The following is a 22,689-nucleotide window of genomic DNA, read 5'->3' as shown; positions in this document are numbered from 1 at the left end:
CATGGCCCAACTCTACTACAAGCGCAGCGAGCAGGCCCCCTACCGCGACCGCATCCCGCTGCGCATCGTGCGCGCCGAGGCCGAGCTGTCGCCCGCCGAGAAGCTCTACCTGAGCGCCGTCGACAAGGGCGACTACGCCGGCGTCAAGCGCTCCCTCGAGGAGGCCCAGATCTACTTCAACATCAACATCAACTGCACCGACCCGCTGGGCCGCAGCGCGCTGCTCATCGCCATCGAGAACGAGAACCTGGAGGTGATCGAGCTGCTGCTGAGCAGCAACGTGTTCGTGGGCGATGCGCTGCTCCACGCCATCCGCAAGGAGGTGGTCGGAGCCGTCGAGCTGCTACTCAACCACAAGAAGCCCCGGGGTGACAAGCAGGTATGAGTCGAAGTCAAAGGTACACCGCAATCCGCACCCCACTCCTTGTGTCCCCACTGCAGAGGTCGCAACCGGGTACCCGATACCCGTACCCTAACCGATACCCGGCTACCCGGCCGGGTACAGGTACGGGTAGCCGTTTGCGACCCTGATGCGGCCGGGTACGGGTACGGGTAGGCCGTGAGTCACTGGTGAGTAATCGTTTGTCACTCATTTCGGGTAGGGTACGGGTACGGGTACGGCCGGGTACGGGTACCCATTTGCAGCCCTGGTGCGGCCGGGTACGGGTACGGGTAAGGAATCAAAACCCGTTTGCGACCTCTGCCCCACTGGCACATCCTGAGCCGAGCCGGCGTAAGGAGCCCGGCGTCTCAAGCTGAACGTGCACACCGCCAACAGCCAACTTTCATTACGAATAAAGAAAATGTTGTTCCACTCGCCAAGCCGAGCCACCACGGGAAACTGACTTGTGTGGGATAGTTTGGCACTGGTTATTTGCCAAGCTGTATTATGCTGGCCTCGCAAGACATCTGAGTCTGATTTGGGGGGCAACTCGGGGCAGGGTACGGGTGGGTGACGCGTTCATTGCGTGTGACGTCAGTCAATGCAAGTGTAGGTTGTTGTGGATATGGCTACTTGCCATGTGCCGACTACTGCAATCGACCAGCAATCCAGAAAATATTCAGTGAGTAATTAAGCCTTCCTCATTCCCTAACTTCACGATTGCCCATTTTTATCGGATTTATCCACACACAAAAATGTGACAGTGCCTCCACCGCCAACAGGGGAGATGTGAACTATACCCAGAGTGTCTCACTGCTCAATTAGGGCTGTGTTCGTGTCCATCTCAAGCCCTGGGCCAGCGATGGAAATTCATCATTGTCAAGATGGGAAAGAGTTTCTTTACAGGATGGCCACTGTTGACTTTTGACCTGATGCGGTTGTCTGGCTTGACGACCTGGATGTGAAATTGGAGTTGTTGCTCTGCATCTACATCAGCCAATGCAGCGCCCCTTTGTGTGTGGTTAACTCTAAATGTACATCGACAATACATCGAAAACAGGTCCAAAATTGCCTTTGAAATAAAAAAATCTGAAAATCTAAAATATGAAAATGTTAAATCTGAAAGGCATCCTTAGCGCTGATATAGAAGAACAAGCAGTCCACGTATCAAAGCACGTGGAACTAAACGTGTGTAGAAAGGCTGCGATCAGATTTTGTGATATTTTAGTGTTTCAAAAAAACCGAAAATTAAGCCGAGATCCAAAGTTTCAGACGATCTAAAATCTGTGATGCTTTTGCATTCATCCAAAACCAGAACTGAAGCCAATAATTGGCCATCATTTTCACATTTCCCCCGCCAAAATGGTGACGACGCTTTTGCTATTGTGCAGACACATAAATGTGCAGTACATCACAATGCAAATGATCCAAATACCCGAAAAACATCCGAAAGTGTCCTTGAAAATCCCAATATCCCAATTCCGATATATTTTAATCTGAAACTCATCCCTCGTGTGTACATAACTCAAGGCACTGCTGCCATGCTCATGAAAAATCTACAGATGTTGTCAAATGTCAGAAGGGCTATCGATTGGAGGCTGCGCGTCTCAAAGGAACTAAAGCATCATAAAAATCCCCCACAACAAAAAAAACGTTTCCACGATCCATGTCACGATCCGTCTTTCGCTTTTAAACGTGATGGAGACCGTTAACGAATCAAAACAAACATCACCATCGGCAATCCGAGCGACAATTTGGAATGGTGCTTCGGGATTTGTTTTTTAATTCAATCTTTTCCCTCCTCAATCGTAACTCAGTTGTGGAGCTGCCATGGCGTAATGGTTAGCACACCGTACCTGCAATTCAAAGGTCGCCAGTTCGATTTGACCTCTCGGTCTGAGCAGTTGAAACAATGGGCAAGTTGCTTAAATCCCCCCCCCCCTCGCTTCTGTCCACCCACCAGTATAAATTGGCACCCAAGAGTTAGTAGATTTGCAGTTCCCGTGTAGTGAGGTAAAATGCGGGTACTTCTTCTAAAACGTGTGGCGAGCGTGGAAAAAAATCTTCTCTGTTCACCTCCAGAGGGAATCTGAAGAGCTCTTTCTAGCGGAGGCTGATCATTACAAATTGAAATGAGATTTCAGCACTCAATAAAACCGATAGTCTCTGCAAGATCAAATCGCTCCGTATGGGCCCTCTAGCATTCCATAGCAGTCCATTAATAAACACGTAGTCTATTCTCTATTTTCCAATTAATGGCTTTGTCATAGCCATACGACGATGGTTATCATCCCACATAACAAAACACATTAGATTGTATGAGAATAGGTTTGTCCCTTTCTGGCAATAACACAGTTATGTTAAGATGTTAAAACACCAAACAAAAACCTTTTGCAAGGAGTCATGTCTGCATTAAACACTTGTGGTGAACATGCAAACAAAAACATGCTCTATGACAGTATATGCATTCTTGATTTGAGGCTTTCGTGACTGCAGGGATCCATACTCTTTGGCTCTTTCGGTAAAGTCGCATAGCTTGTGTGGCGATCGAAACGTCGTGATCTATGATTATTTTCTACCTACTTGACTTTACCGAAAGAACCAAAGATTGTCTTTGAAACTGATTGGTCCACACCAGAGACAGCTTTCTTTAGAGCCTCGTCTCAAACAGTGTTAGACCAGAGGACGCCAAAAGGGTAAAACCTATTCTTATATTTTTATACTGGCAAGGGAGGTCCCATGAAAATGATATCGTATTTACTCTGCCTTGGAATGTCACTATTGATTTCAGCCGTGGGCTCCGCAATCTTCGGTATAAACCATCACTATCCAATGATCCTGAGCATGTTGACACTGTTTGTTCAATATGTTATTTTATCCCAATTTTATTTCAATTGTGCCATTGCCGTCAGGATCTCATCGGCGCCATCTGACCACCTCGGCAAAGACCCCCCCTCCCCCCGTGTCCTTGTTTAATCTGGTCGGGTGGCACCGTTGGTAGATCACTCGACTCACGATTGGAAGATTACAAGTTCAAAATCGCAATCAGAAGTCGACTCGGTCAGTATAATAGTGTCCCACACTCTTCTACTTATTCTTTGGTTCTTTCGGTAAAGTCACGTTGGTAAAAAAAATTGTTTTATAAAAAATAACAAAACCCACAACGTTTGGATCGCAGTCTTAATGACGACCGCTTGTGTTGTGATCGAAACGTCGTGGGTTTTTTTTTCTATCTACGTGACTTCACCGAAAGGACCAAAGGATATGAATTCCTGCAGTCACGAAAGATTTAAGTAAAAATTATTCTACTTATTCTGCTTTCGTGTGGCTGCTGTAGGTGCAGAGCAACAACTCCAATTTCACATTCAGGTGGTTAAGCCAGACAGCCGCGTCAGGGCCAGCGGGGTGTATCGTACAATGGCTCACTCAGCCTTGTCTAGACCACCAGCTCAAGGAAACTGAACGTGTCGGCCATTTTTTTTGCGAATCAGTTGTAGAGTGCAGTAAAACCGTGTGTTTGTTATTGATGTTGTTGTTGTTACGTTACAAGACAGTGCCGTTACGTCTCTTCTCTACCTAGCCAACACTTGGTGGGCCACTGTTCCGAATGATGTGTTGTTTTATCGAACACTACGCCGATTTATTGCAAAGATGGCAATTCAATAAATACGTTTAGGCACCTTGGGGATGTGTATAAATGCAGCCGATGCCATTGCAACTCCTCGTTCAGTAGCTTGGGGAAGAGCGAGTGGTCTGGCACAGGGAGTTTATTTTACTATGTTATTTATTTTGCAGTCTTATATTGCCATGCAAGCCACTATCCGCCTGTCCTATGGTGCCTTTGTCGATTTTTTTAAACTGTCATAATTAATGAAGCGACATTTGCATGAGTGACATGAAGCCCCATTGTGTGCTATGAAGAAGGTCCATAGCCAAAAACGTGACCGACTGAGATATATTTTTTTCCTCTCAGGGACACAGTATTATAAATAATGTATTGAGGTTTTTTTTTTCGTGATTTTAAGCCTCATTTGGATTTGTCCTCCACTGTACTTCGGCAGGTAGCCCCTCACCTCATTGCGATTAGCACGGCCATAGGTTATCTGTAGCTCATCATCAATGTCATAGCTTCCTGATTCTCTCTGGATAAAATGAGCTCTTACTGGTCTCTGTATGACAAAAAAAAACTCCCCAAGTGCTGTGACTGACAGACAAGAAACTAAAGTTCATTTTATATAATTATTGTGCTGCTTTCAAGCCATATCAAGAGGTGGCCAAACATCTTGCAATCTTTAAAACAGTCTCGCCAGATAAATGTACTGATAGATGAAACCACACAGCTATTTATTGCAGTCACTGCTATGGCCATCTCTGACGCTGCACTTTGTATACAATACTCCGTTCATCCACTGCAAAGGGCTTACCGCACACCACTGACACAATAAATATACGACGCGCTGCCCTTGTGAACTTGAAACTGAAAAAGGAATTTTTCCGTGCGGTTCGTGGTGAGCGTGTGAATTGCGATCCACTCCGCCTGAGAAGCTGATTAAGCCTAATTATAGATTTGAAGCTTTCGTGACTGCAAGGATTCATACTCTTTGTTCTTTCGGTAAAGTCACGTAGGTAAGCCTACAAGTCGAGTGCCCACATTCAGGTGCCAGGAGCTCGCACGTTCTCAATTCATGTTCCGACGAGGCCACAATGAACCCGAGTTAGCCAACTCTCTGCCCTGGAGACTGCGAGTGTTGACATTCTCATCATCATCATCATCACCCTGCGTTCGTGCAATTAAGCTGAAAGTGGCTTTCTGGAGAGGGCAGAGCCCCATGGGCGGAGTTTGCGGGGGGGGGGGCAATACCCCTCCCAAACTGGACACCTTCATGGATTTATATTCAGTAATTTACAATTTTCTTGGTTCTTTCGGTAAAGTCACGTAGAAGGGAAATAATAAAATAATACAAATAAAACATAATAAAATACTTTACCGAAAGAACCAAGAAGATGAATCCCTGCAGTCACGAAAGCTTTAAATCGAAATTTAGTTTACAATTAATATTACATTTTTATTAATGATATGCACCTGTGATTCATAATGTGAGGGACAAAGCGAACTCGTGCCTCCCCAACTATAAAAGAAAAAACTCCGCCTATGCTGAGCCCCAGCTGCTGAAGGCTGAGCCCTCCTTTGACAATCTTCTCCCGATCCCGTTCCGATGACATACGTGTACATCAACAAAAAGGTTATTTAAAATAACCGAATCGGTTCCTTGGCACCCACAAGGCCATGCAGAAGGGCATGTGGCACAGTTAAAGCGCCAGCTATCGGAGAGTGCGGTCGTGTCGCTGCAGTTCTCTGCGGTGAGTACAATGTCTTTAAAAACAGCGGCGCAATATGTATCCTCTTATACATTCAGGGTGAGATGCATTTCAGGCAACGGCAGATCGTATCGTTAACTCGTTATGCTTGCGTATAACATTTGTTGAGACTTTGTTTCGCGTTGACCGCGTTGTGCCGTGCCCCCCCCCCACCCAGCCACCCCTGTGAGATTTAACATGCCCCCACGTAGCACGAGGTCATACTACAGGGGCCGGTGCTCGCGAAGCCATTCCTGGGGCTGCAAAGCATTAAATAAAGTTATTTTGATGTCACACGTCAATTATTATTCACCGTTTAGCATTTAAGATTCGTTCAAAGTTTGTTTAACATTTACTGCTCCCCGCTCTCCCCGAATTTAGCATGCATCCCCTATAATCAAGATTAACGCCACAGGGCCTGGCTTTCTCACTGCCTCCGTCTTTTCGTGTTTAAAATCCTGCACACGCACGCACGAACGCACGAACGCGCGAACACACGAACACGCAGGTGCCGCCCGTTCTGCTCGACCGCCAGTTCTCCGAGTTCACGCCCGACATCACGCCCATCGTGCTGGCGGCGCACGCCAACAACTACGAGATCATCAAGCTGCTGGTTCGGCGCGGCGTCTCCATCCCGAGGCCGCACCCCGTGCGCTGCTCGTGCGTCGAGTGCGTGTCGAGCTCCGAGGTGGACAGCCTGCGGCACTCGCGCTCCCGCCTCAACATCTACCGCGCGCTCGCCAGCCCCTCGCTGGTGGCGCTCTCCAGCGAAGACCCCATCCTCACCGCCTTCCAGCTCAGCTGGGAGCTCAAGGAGCTGAGCAAGGTGGAGAACGAGTTCAAGTCCGAGTACGAGGAGCTGTCGCAGCAGTGCAAGCGCTTCGCCAAGGACCTGCTCGACCAGACGCGCAGCTCCAAGGAGCTCGAGATCATCCTCAACCACAACGACGACCCCAAGGCGGTCGTGGACCCCAACAATCCGTACAACCTCGACCGCCTGCAGCTCGCCATCAAGTACCACCAGAAGGAGGTGCGCGTGGATGACGTCGTAGGGAGAGGCACGGGCAAACATGATGAATTGTCACAATTTGGGGAAGGCGATTCGAATTTCGATTTGAAGCTTTCGTGACTGCAGGGATTCATTTTCTTGGTTCTTTCGGTAAAGTCACGTAGAAGGGAAATAATAAAATAATTAAAATAAAACATAATAAAATAAAATGATGAGTAAACTCCTTTGTCAAGGCGCTCTGCTCCTCCCGCCCAGCTTAGAAACACGCTGCCAAGCTTGGCGGTGTTCATTGGGACGCTGTCTTTCCGACAGCTCTGGTCTTCACCTGAGGACGGCTGCTTGTGTTGTGGCCGAAATGTAGTGAGAATTTTATTTTATTATGTTTTATTTGTATAATTTCCCTTCTACGTGACTTTTCCGAAAGAACCAAGAATGTGATTCGAATTGTCACAATTTGGAGTCATTATTCGATACAGTTCGTCTGTTGGCGGGTTTTATCGTTTTGTTTGTATTTGGCTATGAAGAGTCAAATGTGGCATCAGCTCAAAAAATCAATCGCCTCATCTTGTACACATATTCTGTCCGACGTGGGTTTGAATCTTCGTCCTTAGCCAAATGTGCCAGCACATCATACTCCATGTACATAATTTAATTGAGAGTAACGCCACAGTGATGGAGTGCTATATAATGACCTTAAACTTCAAAGTCTCGTCTGCATCAATGAATCTTTGAACTCACGTCAGATGGCACCGGACGCAACTGCGCGATAACCTACAAGACAGGAAGCTTATTTGTGTTCCAGCGTCATTAGCGTCGCTGCGCCGAACTCAAAGGACCCATCTAGAGGTCTTCCATAATAGAGGTTTTTTTTTTAGTTAGATCGCGTAAATATATATGAAAGTGTCGTTAAAACCAGCCACCACCCGACACAGCCAACTAGTAAGGGTTGTCACGTCAACAGAACGTGGCCAATTCGTCACTAGCACAGCACACCGGTGTGTGTTGGAGAGCCAAGCCACAACATTTACAATCTAAGCACGACGTTTTGCCAGTAATTACAACCAGCTTCATCAGGCGACAGCCATATTTGTGGAGAAGTCCTCCTGTTTCGTTCCTTATACAGGGGCGTAGCTGTGGTGGCCACGCTGGATGATATTGGCCGTGAAAGCCTACGTGTTAAACTTCCAGAGGTCTGTTCGTAAGTTGGATGTTCGTAACTAGAGGCGTCCCTGTACCTCGCTTGGCACTGATGGCGATCGTGCCTTGTCGTTGTTGTTGTTTTTGTTGTTGTTTTTCTCCTCGCAGTTCGTCGCTCAGCCCAACTGCCAGCAGCTGCTGGCCACGCTGTGGTACGACGGCTTCCCCGGCTGGAGGCGGCGGCACTGGGCCATCAAGCTCTTCACCTGCCTCGCCATCGGCCTACTCTTCCCCGTGCTCTCTCTCTGCTACCTGATCGTGCCCAAAAGCAGGTTCGGCGTCTTCATCAAGAAGCCGTTCATCAAGTTCATCTGCCACACGGCATCGTACCTCACCTTCCTGCTGCTTCTGCTGCTGGCCTCACAGCACATCGTGCAGACGGACCTGAGCATGCAGGGTCCGCCGCCGACCAAAGTGGAATGGATTGTGCTGCCGTGGATAGTAGGTGAGGGCTTGCGTTCGCCTGTGACGGTGTGTGTCGCGTGTGTCTGTGTGTGTGTCAGTGCGCGTGTGTGTGGGGAGCGGTGGTGTAGTGGTTTAGCGCGCTGCGCTACGAACCTGGCGACCCGGGTTCGATTCCCGCTCACGGCCAACACCAATGACGATTATCTGAACCCGTCCTTGGCCTCCCCTAGGTCGACTCAGTCTGAAATGAGTACCTGGTGCGGTGTGAACATCGCCACGAGGGAGACAAAGGCGGTCGGGCGTGGTGCTGGCCACCCACATCCTCGTGTACCGTTCCGGCCTTCATAGGTGCTCGCTAACAGCACTTGCCCCTACAGTCTATCAAGGCTATACGGGGGATCTTTGTTGATTTTTGTGTGGGGAGTGGTAGTGTAGTGGTTTAGCGCGCTGCGCTACGAACCCCGGCGAACCGGGTTCAATTCCCGCTCACGGCCAACATCCGTGACGATTATCTGAACCGGTCCTGGGCCTCCCCTCGGTCGACTCAGCCTCAAATGAGTACCTGGTGCAGTGTGCACACATCAGCACTGGAAAGAGAAATACGGCCGGGCGTGGCATTGGCCACCCACCCCCGCGTCTGCCGTGCCGGCCTTCATAGGCGCTCGCTAACAACACTTGCCCCAACAGTCTGCTAAAGGGCTATCACGGGGCATCTTTGTCTTTTACGTGTGAGTCTGTGAGAGCATGGGTCAGCTTGGCCACATTCCACGTGGGACATGAAGGGACATGCACAGAATACGCCAGCTGAGGTTCACACGAGGCTCGGGGCTTAGTTCAAGGGTGATGAACCTTGGCCCGCGACTTCATTTCATACGGCCCGTGGCCACAGGAGGCTGCAAGCAGTATGCAATTAATTTGATCTGTCACTGCGAGCATCTCAAGCGACAATAATCGAGATCTCGAGGGGGGGGGATATTTTCAACGCTGCGTACTGAGGGACCTCTTTTAAGTGTCGAGGTTGTGTGAGCATGTGTGGCCCACCACAGAAATGTAAAAGTCTTCTTCAACCCTCATCAGTGGAATCATGTACCGTACTCGGAAACAAAAACGCGACGTGTATAGCCATACGGAGGACTTTAAAAGGGTTAATGTTGTTATTATTTCTTTGTCAATGGGACGTGTTCATATATTGCTTCTGAACTAAATTTGGCTTCCTATCATTTTTAAAAAACGTGTTTACGGCGGTTTTAGCGTTCACCCTCTGATGTATAAATTATTAAAATCATCACCATTTTCTTTGGTTTTAATGTGATTTTGGGATTCAAAGGAATGCCTCAAAATGTGTTTTTAAAAAATAATATAATTTAATAGCGGTCGAAAACAATATAACAGTACACCACGGCAAGATAGGCCAATCAAAACTATTTTGTAATTACGCAATGGCTTTTAAATCCAGCGATTGTTGATCAAATGTAGGGCCGCGGTTTAGAGTGAGCAGGCTTAAGGCGTTTTGGGGCCGTCCATAAATGACGTCACGCACCTACGGGGGGGGTCAGACATTTGTGACGATGTGTGACAAGGGGGAGGGGGTTTGAGAAATGTGACGTCACATCAAAATGCGCAACTTCAAATAAATATAGACAACACGTTCTACTTAATGAAATATACTTTTTAATAAATATTTTCTCCTACAACATCAGAGTGCAGCGCCACATTAAATACGCACTACAATGACAATAGTTTCAAGCGATTTGAAGAATGTTTTATTTTGGGGGGGGCAGAGCTTTGTGACGTCATATTTGAGCCCCCCTCTGACTTTTTGTGACGCCGTGTGACGAAGGGGGGTGGTAAAAAATCGTCCAAATTCGCGTGATGTCATTTATGGACAGCCCCTTAGGCGCTTGACCGAATGCGCAGGATTCGGGGTAAACGCGTAACGACGACATCGAGTGATGGCGTGTGCTGTTTTCGAAGGATTCATCTGGGCAGAGATCAAACAGATGTGGGACCGTGGACTGATGCAGTACGTCAACGACTGGTGGAACCTCATGGACTTCGTCATGAACTCGCTGTATCTTGCCACAATCTCGCTCAAGGTTGTGGCGTACGTCAAGGTACCCACAGCACTATCAGCAGCAGCAGCATCAAAGCATGGGATATTTTTGTTTCATGTTTATATTAAATCTTTCCCATCATCAAAAAGAAACCGGAAGAAAAACTGAAATAAAAAAACTTTATAGGTACCGAGGCTCCCACAAGGCCATGCGGGAGGGCGTGTGAAATAAATTGGCGCCACCTATCGTAGATGGCGGCCGTGTCGCTACAGTTCTCTGCGGTGAGTACAGTGTCTTTAAAAACAACGACGCTACGCCTCTCTAAATACAATTAACGCTGAGCCTCTTGTACTTTCCGAGACTCAGAGGTGAACGGGAGGGACCCCACCCTGCAACTTGCAAACGTCTCAGAACAGGAAAGAGTTAATATTTTCAATTTTGCACTTTTTCTAATCTTTTCCTCCAGTTGTATTTCAATTAAGGCAGGTAGCGCTGTTTGCCCTATGCCTCAGATCTGAGGGGTACCTCAGAAGGTACCTATTCATTTTCGGGGGGTATTTTCAAAGGGGGGGGGGGGCTATCCCACTATTTTTTCCCGGGTCTCCAAATAATTTTCAGCGGTGCTTCAGAAATTAGATGCAACAACAACAACAAAAACAATCTAACACGTAGGCTTTCGCGACCAATATTATTAATAATCAACGTTTTTGGGTTAGATCGCGTTATTTATAAATGTGCCGTAACCCTCCACCACCCGACACAGCCAATTACCAGCGAAACGTCGTACTCAAAAAAGTGTAAATGTTGTGGTTTCACGCTTCAACACACCGGTGGGCTAAAGCAGTGAACTATTTTGTCTTTTGTCAACGTGACACTTTTTTGCTGATTGGCCGTGTCGGGTGGTGGAGGGTTACGACACATTTACAAATTACGCGATCTAACCCAAAAACGTTGAATTATGAATAACAAAAACAATTCCCGTTTCCAACCATGCCACCTCATGAAATGACCAGGCGGCGGTGACCTCATTCCATCTCTCGACATTCACCTCACGGAGCGAATCGGCCCCTGCCACTAGGCAAGTGTCTTTAGAACCACACCGCGGGCGGTTCTGATGACCACCGTGTGTGCCCGCGTGCCTCCTCCACTGTGCAGTACAACGGCTCGCGTCCGAGGGACGACTGGGAGATGTGGCACCCTACGCTCGTGGCCGAGGCCCTCTTCGCCATCGCCAACATCTTCAGCTCGCTGCGTCTCATCTCGCTCTTCACGGCAAACTCGCACTTGGGGCCCCTGCAGATCTCGCTGGGCCGCATGCTGCTCGACATCCTCAAGTTCCTCTTCATCTACTGCCTCGTGCTGCTCGCCTTCGCCAACGGGCTCAATCAGCTGTACTTCTACTACGAGACCAGCGCGGACGATGAGAACAACTGCAAGGGCATCCGATGTGAGAAGCAGAATAACGCCTTCTCCACGTGCGTAACCACAACGGGACCGGGAAGAGAGAGAGAGAGAGAGAAGGCGACGGCTCGGACGGTTCTACCGCTTTTCGACACTTTCGCGGATTTTTTTGGTTGTTTTTTCTTTAAAATGTGCGGTCTGTCTGCTTTGATTGAATGCATTGTGTGCGGTCACGAGGTGAATGGTTTATCTGTGAGTCAGTGCGTCGGCTGGAGCCCTGCTGTGTTATTTTTCATGTTTTTCACATTTCATTATCAGCTCTGTCCTTTTTATGTCTGTAACATGGGGGTCATGATAACTCTCGTCGAGGATTGTCCGATTGAAATATAATTTTAGTTTGTTGTTGTTGCTGCTATAAGTGACTTGCTCTGTACAACAAAACAAAACAAAAAACGGCCACATTTATGAAAGGGTTTCCCAAACCCTTGGAATTAACAAAAATATAAACCGGCGCAAAAGTCAAATAATCAATTTTGACCACGGCAATGAAGTCACGCACGGGATGCGCCGTGCCTCGCTTCCCCATGGTGTCTTTCTACGTGACGCCATCTCGTTGTGTGCTGCGGCAGGGAAACATTACAATCGCACGCTAAACACCGCCGACGACAATCTGCATGTTGGAAAACGTTGCATGATTCATGGCGTTTGCATGTTTTTTTTCTTCCTTATTTTAGAACTGCCTCCAATTAGCTGAGCTATTTTAAGAGACTCTGGAGCACATGGTAAGCTGCGGAAAAAAAAAATGTAAAGCATCACTTTGGTTCGGCGAATTACCGTAGTCATCTGTGTGTGTGCGGGCGCACATATCCATGTATGTCCGCGTGGCACATGCGTGTGCATTTACACTTGTGTGCAGTGAAGGGAGCGGTGGCAAAGTGGTTAGTGCATTGTGCTATAATCTCACTAGCCTTGGCTCGATTCCCGGCCATCAATAATATCTGTGGCAAGCGGTATCTGAACCTATTCTGGGCCTACTCTAGATTGACTCAGCCTTAAGTAAGTACCTGGTGCATTCTGCGAACACCAGGTATGGGCAGACAAAGGTGATCAGTTCGTGGTATACCGATTGTACCACGTATTTCCACGTGATAAGCCACTTCGTTGAGCTATCATTTGTGGCCAGGTCGCTTCCGAAAAAAAGATCTGTACAGCTCAGTGGGCCTTACCTGGTCAAATAACAAATAGTTAAGACCACAACCCTGTGTGCCGCACCGGGGCCTTATAAGGCGTGCAGCCTTATAGACTGTCCCAACAGTCTATAAGGCTACAATGGGGGAATCTCTCTTTGTGTGTTTGTTTATTTCCTACCCTCGTACAGGCTGTTTGAAACGCTGCAGTCGCTCTTTTGGTCCATCTTTGGGCTCATCAACCTGTACGTGACCAACGTGCGTCCACGGCACGAGTTCACCGAGTTTGTGGGCGCCACCATGTTCGGCACGTACAACGTAATCTCGCTCGTGGTGCTGCTAAACATGCTCATCGCCATGATGAACAACTCGTACCAGCTCATCGCGGTGAGGAGCGGCGAGTCCAGCATTATCAGCGTGCGCACTCTCACGATGCGGCGCGACACACGCACACACACACTCACTTGCCCGTCTCGCGTGCCCGCGCGCACGTGCGCACACGCACACGCGCGCGCGTTACTACCGTATCGCGCGCGCGCACACACACGCACTCAGTCGCGACTTCTTCGCACGGTCCATGCGCAACGCCTTTTTAATGCCGCAGCAGAATGAGGGCCCCCGTTCAACACCGTGCCCAGTGCGTTGGGAGCGCTGGGCTACAACGTCACCAAATTGGCCGTCGTGGGTTGGTGAAGGACGGGGACATAAAGCTGAGTTTCAGATATCCCTCGCCGCCACCGACGTTACCCGTGGCCAGGTACTGAATGCAGGTCCCCAGGTTCATGGTGCGGCGTGCTGATCACTGCGCCACTGCCTCACGCCCACGGCGTTGTGTATCCCACCCAGGACAATGCATGCGCATCGAGCAAAATGTTAAACAAAAACAATGAACCGCTCTACACTGTAAAGTTAGACTGGCCTAATTTTAGACTTCATTTGAACCGAGCCCCCTGCTAATAATCTTACATCCGAATCAAACGAAATTGATAAATGCATTGCCGTTAGGGGCAATTACACACGCAACAAAGGAGTTATGCCGAATGCATCTCTCTCATAGCCCTTTGATCGCACTTCCTCTCAGTACTCCAGTGACTCTCAGCACATCCGAACCTCATTGAATTGCTCGAAACTTTAATTTTTTTTCCCGTGAGCAAATCAACGTCGTGGCTTTCGTCATACGGCGAGCAGATAAATTCCGTACTTGGCCGTGTCCAAACTAAAATCTCCACGCCAGAAGCCGAATGCGTTCTGTTAAAAATGTCTCCATATATTGCAGTCGGGTGGTGCGCAGCTGGTGCAGTCAATGGACACACTGGCTGCACCACGCTAAGAACGTGGCCACTTGAGTTTGATTCCCGCCCACGGCTATAGAGCATCATCAGTGGTGGGTGATATCTTTCTTCACCAAGCCGGCGCTAACCGGTATGGTGAAGCACGGTCATGAACCACCCATTAGATGGCATTACAAAATAAATATCATGAGAATAAACGCAATCTTTGCACGGCGAATTGGAGTGCTTGCGCACAGCAATGGTTGTCTGCTGTTGATTGTTATTTGGAGTTTGCGCCTCCCTCTGATGGCACTGGCGTGGAGAACCCACAGGCATCACGTGACTTCAAAACGGCCCGCAGACAATATTTCGCCATCGCCGCAAGCATTTTAGCCACACTTATCAGGTGCTGAAGGGGGGGGGCGGATATTTTTTGACCTGGCAGTCACTTCCGTCACTGTAAGGGAAGTGACAGCAGTGTGTTAAAGCGAGGCATTGCAAAGAAAGGTTGTTTTTTAAAGTCCTGTTTGCCCCTCCAAAGTTACTAACCCCTCCTTTAGCAGCGCTAATTGTCCGTGCGAGGTCTCAGGACACCGCTTCGTTGTCCGAACAAAGCCCACGCGAGTGCAATGGAGTCACTAAACAGCTGCTTGCAAGAGTAAAACATAAGGACAGCACGCAGTAGCATTACGGCCTCGTAGCAAGGCCAAATGGATAATGAACGCCAGCCAAGTAACGCACTCAAGTACAAGGGTAATGTTTTCTACGTCTTAATCGGCTGTCAGTTACCACTGTCATATGTTACTCACACATTGGCTTAAGACACTCATATGGAAATGCGTGCAAACTACTCGCCTTGACTTGGAGGGTTTTAAAAGGGACATTTTTTTCTGTGTCAAACGCACGTGATGTCAAAAAATCATGATATTTCTAAATGTGCACACTGCCAAGCGCTTAGACCGAATGATCACAATGCACAGCTCTTAAGGCCTCTAGGGTCCGATTTTATATCCAGCCATTTACACCTCCAACTGTTGCCAATTAAAACGTGAATCACGTGGCAGCACTGTGTGCAAGGCACATCACTTTATTTTGCTACGTGGACAAGACTTTCACGTCAATTTGCATTTACACACTAGGCATGCTTTCTTTACACTTCCACTACAGACTCAATTAAAATGTTCGTTGTTTTTATTTTGTGTAGACATTGAGAGCTGCGGACTTAATCATAACTGTAAAAGCATAAATAATACAACCCCTCTTTTGTCGATATGCTGCTGGATGATGGTTATTACGGGTTGATGAAAGAGGATAGTGGCTCGGGACCACTAATGAAATATCACTCGCCACTGGATGTTAGCCGTGACCAGGATTCGAGCTTGGCACACGCCCAGTTCACGGCACACAACGCGCACGACGCTCGCATGAATTGAAATTAATTACGGCTTAAGCCCAAGGTCGCGTCTTAATTATATTTACGTAAGCAAAGATGAAGCCAATGTAATTACTCTAGCCGAAACACAGTACGAGCACGAGCGGGTATGAATCATGCGGGCTCGATGGTGGGATTCTCTGCTTCGGTGTCAAAAATGAACACATTTAATTATGGAGTGGGGAGAAATGGAAGTATAATGACAAACTCATCGATAAATCTTGATAGGCAATCAGAAATGCGTGTTGTTGTTGTTAGGTTAGATTCGCTGATCTATGATGCACGATGCTCATGCATGACCGTTAGTGTCACATCAGCGCTCATGTTAATGTGTCTTGCCTGTGCTTTATGACAGAAAAATGGGGCTTGTTTTTTTTTACCAGCTTAAAGCCATCAACATTCCAGCCAGATGGTGTTCTCCCTAATTGGATTTAACAAATATGGAATTATAACGAAATCCTAAACAGAATGCGAAACCATTTTTAAATCGCCGTCAATTACACTTCATTATAATTAGGGGTCATAGACCCCACAAAATAAACCTTTCATTATGAAGAGCTAGGCACACAATAAGGCTCCATTTCAGCCAGACAGCAAACACATTTCAGGATTCACAAGTGCTCTTTGACTCACCCCGTGAGCCACGCGCAATTTAACATTTGGACACCGTTGCGATCATCATCCACCGATTTGCAAAACTCAATGAAGAGGCGCTGCGAGCACTACGGAGTGTCGCGATTTGATTCGACGATCAAACTCTCTTTCATCTCGGATTTACCGTCGCATTATGTTGCTGCTGTACTCATATGCCGTTCGGTTCGCTCCGTCACCAATGCCATCTACCGAGTCTTCGACACAACTAGTAACGACTATTTAAAACATTTATTTATTTTGCCAGATTAAAGTCCCCACTAAGCTATACCGCTCTTTTTTTCAGAAACGACCTGGCCACCACAAATGTTAGCTCAACAAAGTGGCTTAATCACGTGGAAATGTACCGCAAACAAATACTCGAAACGCGTGTTGATTCTAAATGTGGAGGGGAATAAAACGGAGCACCCGGAGAAAAATCCACGAGACCACGTGGCAGAACATGCATTACTCCAAAGATACAAGAGTCAGGGTCGGGCTCGAATCCAGGACATCCTGTATACCAGGCGAGGTCGTTAACATCTCCCCACCGTGGCGCACCCCACGGTCGATCCGATACAGCCACGAGGCATCCTCCTCCAGCTCCACCCACGAGGTTCTCTCGCTCACAGAATCCGGTTGGCAGGGTCAACCCGATGGGCAGGGTCAACCCGATGGGGAAACGATGAGTCACAAAAGGGCCCAAAAGCGACGCAGTTGCCCCCCGCCCTGCCCTGCGTATCGTTCTTCCCGCACTCGGCGCCAGCTTCGGCATTAACGCCGAGTCCCACACACGTGCCGCTCCCTCCCTCCCTCCGTCTCCCCCGCCCGCGCAGGACCACGCCGACATCGAGTGGAAGTTTGCGCGCACCAAGCTGTGGATGAGCTACTTCGAGGAGGGCGGCACCCTCCCGACCCCGTTCAACATCATCCCGAGCCCCAAGTCCGTGTGGTACCTGTGCCAGTGGCTCGGCCGCCGCCTCTGCCCGTGCAGCCTCCTGAGCGCGCGACGGAAGAGACACGAGAGCCTCGGGACGCTGGGAGTGCGGGCCCAAATGACGCTGGTAACCAGTCGGTGGCGCTTGGCACGGGCAACACCAAGCTCGAGCTTTAAGCCACCCACCCACCCATCTCTCCCACACACATACACCACCACAAGCAGATAACAATTCTCCCCTTACCGCCACCCCCCCCGCCCCCGGATTCATGAAAATCTATGAGTGTGGCAAAGGTCGGCTTAATTTGGCATGATAATCATAACGTGATTATTCACATTACAAGATCGAATTAATCTCTCTCATCTCTATCTCGTTTGCATCGCTTTACTCTCATCTGGCTACGTCTCGATCTCCTGTTCATATCTGTTCTGTCATTTCACTGGCATTTTGTAAATGGAACTTGGGGCTCCCAAAAATATTTTTTACTTCCGGCCCCCCCATCCCTCCCAGTGGGCCAGCCACTCCTTTTGAAGCGAGGTTAATCGGTGGCTCACCGGTTATCACCCTGCGCCATGAACCCACCCACCCGAGGTCGATTCCGGGCCATGGCTAACACCAGTGGCGAGTGATGTCTGAACCAGCGTGGCCACTCCTGGGAATGACGTCAGAGAAACCAGCACGTGACACACAGCTCACCTTGCTTTGTGTGTTTAGTTTGTGTCGTCCTTCCTCCGATTTGCACTGCTGGTTATGTCTTGTGCGAAAGAAGTGCAACATACATACAACTGATCGTATGGAAAGCTTTTGTTACTACTGAGCAACTAAATGTGACCTACATTTACAAATGCTGCTGTACCGGTAGATGGTAGGCAACTGCATGCCGACCAGGGAGGTGATGCCACGCGACGGTGCTGTACGTGACACTTCAAAGTGAAGGAGAGGCAGTCAATCATGGGCAGAGGAGACGAGGAAAGTTTTGAGCTTGGACTCGAACGGGGAGAGTGGGAGTCGGCAGCGCAGTGACCCCTAGGTGCCCCCAGCCACCTGTTGTGTCGGTGCTAGTCAAACGCGTTCGTCTGGTGATCGTTTTGATGTGGCAGGGAGGTCGTGTGTGTGTGGCCTCTAGAGGGACGGAGCTGCTGCCCTCCGCTGATGAGGATCGAGTCAAATGTGCTTGTGTCATCGCTGTGTTTGCAGAGACGTGCGGCCGACAACTTGAGACGCAACCACCAGTACCAGGTGTGTAAGCGGGGGTCACCACCCCTGCGTAATTGGTATGGCCTGCGTGATGTTTCAGATGGGTTTACTGCGCGCTATTTTTTTGGCACTTTAAATAGCAACTGTCCCAAACACCTGTCTTCCAGGATGTATGACTTTGAAGTACAACACGTCATCTTCGTCCGTATTATTTTTTTTAAATGACACCTAGGCAGCCAGATGTGTATCGTCTTTGCCATCGTGACAATATAATCGCACTGTGTAGGGTTTTTTTTGCGGTTGTGCTGTATACAACTCCGTGGTGTGTTTGGGTTGAACACGCGTGTCATTCGGATTGATGCCTGAAGATTCGCTCCACGTGTTGCGACCTTCATCCGAACATCCTGGGAGCTTCGCGATGAGCTGAATAACTGATCAATTCTGTTTTTTTTAAAGCTCCCATCGAACAAAGATGGCCACTGCATCGCACGCTTCCACAGCCGTCTGGAACTCTCTTCCTTCCGATATTAGGAAGCCATTGGAGCTATGCACTTTTAAATCATCTAGATTGAAAACTAATACTGGTCGGAACCACCTGGTTCCACCAGCCCACAGGGGATTATTGCATTGTGGCCGAAACGTCGTGAGAATTTTATCATGTTTTATTTTTATTATTTTATTATTTCCCTTCTGCGTGACTTTACCGAAAGAACCAAGAATATCTTAACACCTGTTTTATTACCGGAATGGTAAACCCCATTCTTATTTTTCATCATTTTCTCTGTCAATTAATTTGGAAACTCGAAATCCTAATTCGTGAGTAAAATGTCGAGGCTCCGGATTGAGAGCTGGTGAAGTAAGCCTTACACCCGCTGAGCGGTGAGGGAATTAATGAACCTCGTTCATCAAGGGGGCATTTTAACTTACATATTTAAGTTCCATTTGTTTTCGGTTCGATCACGGACAAGCTCTGCTGTTTCGATTTAAAGCTTTCGTGACTGCAGGGATTCATCTTCTTGGTTCTTTCGGTAAAGTCACGTAGAATGGAAATAATAAAATAATGAAAATAAAACATAATAAATTAATTCTCACGACGTTTCGGCCACAACGCAAGCAGCCGTCCTCAGGTGAAGAACAGGTCTGTCGAGAAGACAGTCATTCAGACTCTGTCTTCTCGACAGACCTGTTCTGTCTTCTTCACCTGATGACGGCTGCTTGCGTTGTGGCCGAAACGTCGTGAGAATTATTTAATTATGTTTTATTTTCATTATTTTATTATTTCCATTCTACGTGACTTTACCGACAGAACCAAGAAGATGAAGCTCTGCTGTTGTCTTTTGTTTTCGTTGCTGCTGTGCTCACGCAGCACCACAAATCCCCCCCCTTTGTAAAATAGCCGGGCAACCGGCTAAAGGGGTGCGTCCGTGTAACGAATGAAATGAACTCGAACAAACCCAAGCACTGTGCACGGTCGTTCAGGAGGTCATCAAGAACCTGGTGAAGCGCTACGTCGCTGCGATGATACGAGAAGCGAGGACGGAGGAGGGTCTGACGGAAGAAAACTTTAAGGTAGCATTTAACGATTGCATGTTTGTACAATGCACCGCGACCGCTGTGAGAGACTTGCGCTTTAAGCTACGTCATTATCCAAGTCACGGTTTACGTTAAAAGTGCTGCGGGCAGCGCAGGGCAGTCCACCAACATCCATTATCGTACGGTACTTCTATGCGCCTATCTTTACTTCCCGCCTTCCATAGCCGCGCGAAGTATGGGTCAAATAACCCCCGTGGCTCACGCGGTGCACGGATGCCATCATCCAGCGGTGGATTGACAAAGGGGCCATCCACGTACGCACGCACGTGTGTGCTTGCGCTCCGAACTTCTTTCGCACCGGTACGTAGCCAACGTGTGTCCCCGTTCGCACAGGAGCTCAAGCAAGACATCTCGAGCTTCCGCTACGAGGTGCTGGGACTGCTCAAGAAGGGGTCCCGGAAGCGCATCGCCGACCGTGGCGACGTCCTCAACGCGGCGGACTCCCGCGGCGATCGCTCGGCGGAGGAGGAGGAGGAGGAGGCCTGCGGCGCCGCGTCGTCGCTCGCCGTGGTGGACGCCACCGCCACCGCCGCCGCCGCCCGGGCGCCCCTGTGCCTCAGCCCCAACGGAGTCCTGATCTACGACACGGACTCCGCCAGCGCCGCGTGCGCGCGCCTGGACGATCGCAGGTCGCTGTCTCGCAAGCGCGTCTTCGCCTGGAGGTCGAAGGTGAAGAGCCGCGGCTGCGGAGGCGTCGCGGCGACGACGGCGGCGGCGCGAGAGCCGCACGCCGCGCCCTCCGCCGAGGCCGCGGCGGCGGCGCCGTCGCAGCTCAACGGCGCCATCCGCACCGTGTCCGAGGAGGTGGACAGGCTGCCCGGACGGGGCGGGTGCGACGACGGGCCGGGAGGGGCATCCCGGGCGCTCGAGGACGCTCACGACGCGCGGGCGCTCCCTCGCTCCCCGGCGGCTTTCTTGAGCGCGGCGACCGTGACGTCGCGGCCGTGGTCGTCGAGGGGAGGGCGGGCTCCGGCGGGCGGCACGGCGCGGGGCGACGGGCGCGAACGGACGAAGGGCGCGTGCGCGCCGTCGCCCCCGTTCGCCTCGGACGCGGAGCTCGCCGACGCGCCGGACGAGTCTTACGACACGTGCGAGGAGGATGGGGCTCCCAAGCGGCCCGTCTACCGGGACTCATTTGCGACCACGAGGCTGTGAGCGGACGAGCGGCCGCAGATCGTTGCGTTTGTATCGAAGGCTCTGTGCCGCACCGGGGGTGGAGGAGGAGGAGGGAGGAGGTAATGGGGACGGCGGTGGGAAGCTGCTTGGCTCACAAGTAGCATGTCGACTATTAAAGGGCGTGTTCCATACGTTTGTTACACAAAATAGTTTAATATGAAATAAAAGCAATTACGAAGAGCATAGTACGTTTGAATTTATTGCCATGCTACGCTGGGTTGTGCTCGTCATCTGTGTCCGTGTGGATGGGTGTTATATAAGTCAATACAACTACCTTGAGAATGCGTTATTTCATAAATTAATTATCAGTGGGTGGAGCGGTGGCTCGATGACGAATGCACCCCGCTAGCATCAGTGGCGGGTCCTCGCTCCTCCGGCCCCTTCACCAACAGTGCAATGTTTGCTGGGTCGGCCTCACGTATCATGACATTCACATGTCATGATACGTGAGAGAGGACGACTGTGGGCGTACGTTTTGTGCAGAGAGTGACAGTAATTTCAAGATTCCTCTAGTTCAGCTCAAATATATATATATATGCATGTATATATCACCATCATTGTGATCGGCCATGATCCATCCGCTGCTGGATGAATGTCTCCTAAAGCTATTGCACTCTGTCCAGGTCTTCCTCGCAGCGGCTTTTGGCGGCCGTCTGGAACGCTCTTCCTTCCGATATTAGGAAGCCACTGTAGCTGTGCACTTCTAAATCTATGTTGAAAACTAATTTCTTTAGGACTGCTGTTTGTGTTCAGTTTGTTGTCCTTCCCCCGCACCTCCGATTTGCACGGTTGGCTACGTACGGTGCGAAATAAGTTAAACGTACGGCCATACAACAATCACAAAGAGCACCTGTGCATCGTCTGATCTCATTGCTCCATCGCTGCCGTGGATCTACTCTCGAGTGTGGTTCAAGTTTTCAAGTTTCAAGTTTCATTTATTAGGTATAGTCCTGTGAGCCATGCGGCTCTTGAGTCGGGTGCAACCGCAACAAACAAAATATGAACACAGAACATCTTAAAGCGACGACGCGCAACAGAAGCATCCTGGATAAACCAGCAAATCGTCCCTTTCCTGCCGCTCAATTGTAAGTCTCAACTGTGGGTCTTCCTCCCTGTTAGTGACATGGCCTGCTCCAAGCACACACTCGTCACAGCAATTGACAGGATGTCTTTTCCTCCCATCATATCCCCCAATCTGTGCGTTCCTCCTTAGGTCGCTCGATAGGTGGGGGGGAGTTATATTCAGCAGCTAACACAATTAAAATCCCACGCGAAACTTACAGGAAATGGTCAAATCCGATGAAAGTTAGAGCTGGAAAGGACCACCGCTTGACGTGCAATTATGACCGTAACCCACGAAGGCAATTTTGACTGCAGAATAATTAATGAATTCGTACACGAGGATCATTATGGTGTCAAAATGAATTGCACGCTGTTTTAACGGGAAGGCCACCATGCG

General features: G+C 49.3%; 1 protein-coding gene across 1 annotated transcript; it reads left to right on the top strand.

The window, feature by feature from the left end:
* Nucleotides 1–21,224, top strand: LOC144724082 (short transient receptor potential channel 4-like). Its single transcript, XM_078602948.1, has 10 exons — nt 1–379; nt 6,249–6,770; nt 8,055–8,391; nt 10,326–10,465; nt 11,561–11,880; nt 13,185–13,410; nt 17,163–17,390; nt 18,462–18,503; nt 19,941–20,030; nt 20,388–21,224. Exons 1-10 carry the CDS (start codon nt 2–4, stop codon nt 21,207–21,209), a joined length of 3,105 nt encoding a protein of 1,034 aa, XP_078459074.1. The 5' UTR covers nt 1; the 3' UTR covers nt 21,210–21,224.
* Nucleotides 21,225–22,689: the final 1,465 nt, after the last annotated feature.

Source organism: Lampetra planeri, chromosome 19 (genome assembly GCF_965212315.1).
Source record: "Lampetra planeri chromosome 19, kcLamPlan1.2.h2, whole genome shotgun sequence".
NCBI classification, from domain to species: domain Eukaryota; kingdom Metazoa; phylum Chordata; class Hyperoartia; order Petromyzontiformes; family Petromyzontidae; genus Lampetra; species Lampetra planeri.
Note: the sequence above shows the minus strand (reverse complement) of the source record. Positions and strands in the feature narration are given on the sequence as shown.

What these genes read in the sequence shown, in the direction of transcription:
- LOC144724082 (XM_078602948.1), top strand. Translation starts at nt 2, where the DNA reads ATGGCCCAACTCTACTACAAGCGCAGCGAGCAGGCCCCCTACCGCGAC. An exon ending in AGCCCCGGGGTGACAAGCAG is followed by an intron (nt 380 to 6,248) that starts GTATGAGTCGAA and finishes ACGAACACGCAG; the next exon opens with GTGCCGCCCGTTCTGCTCGA. An exon ending in AGGTTGTGGCGTACGTCAAG is followed by an intron (nt 10,466 to 11,560) that starts GTACCCACAGCA and finishes TCCACTGTGCAG; the next exon opens with TACAACGGCTCGCGTCCGAG.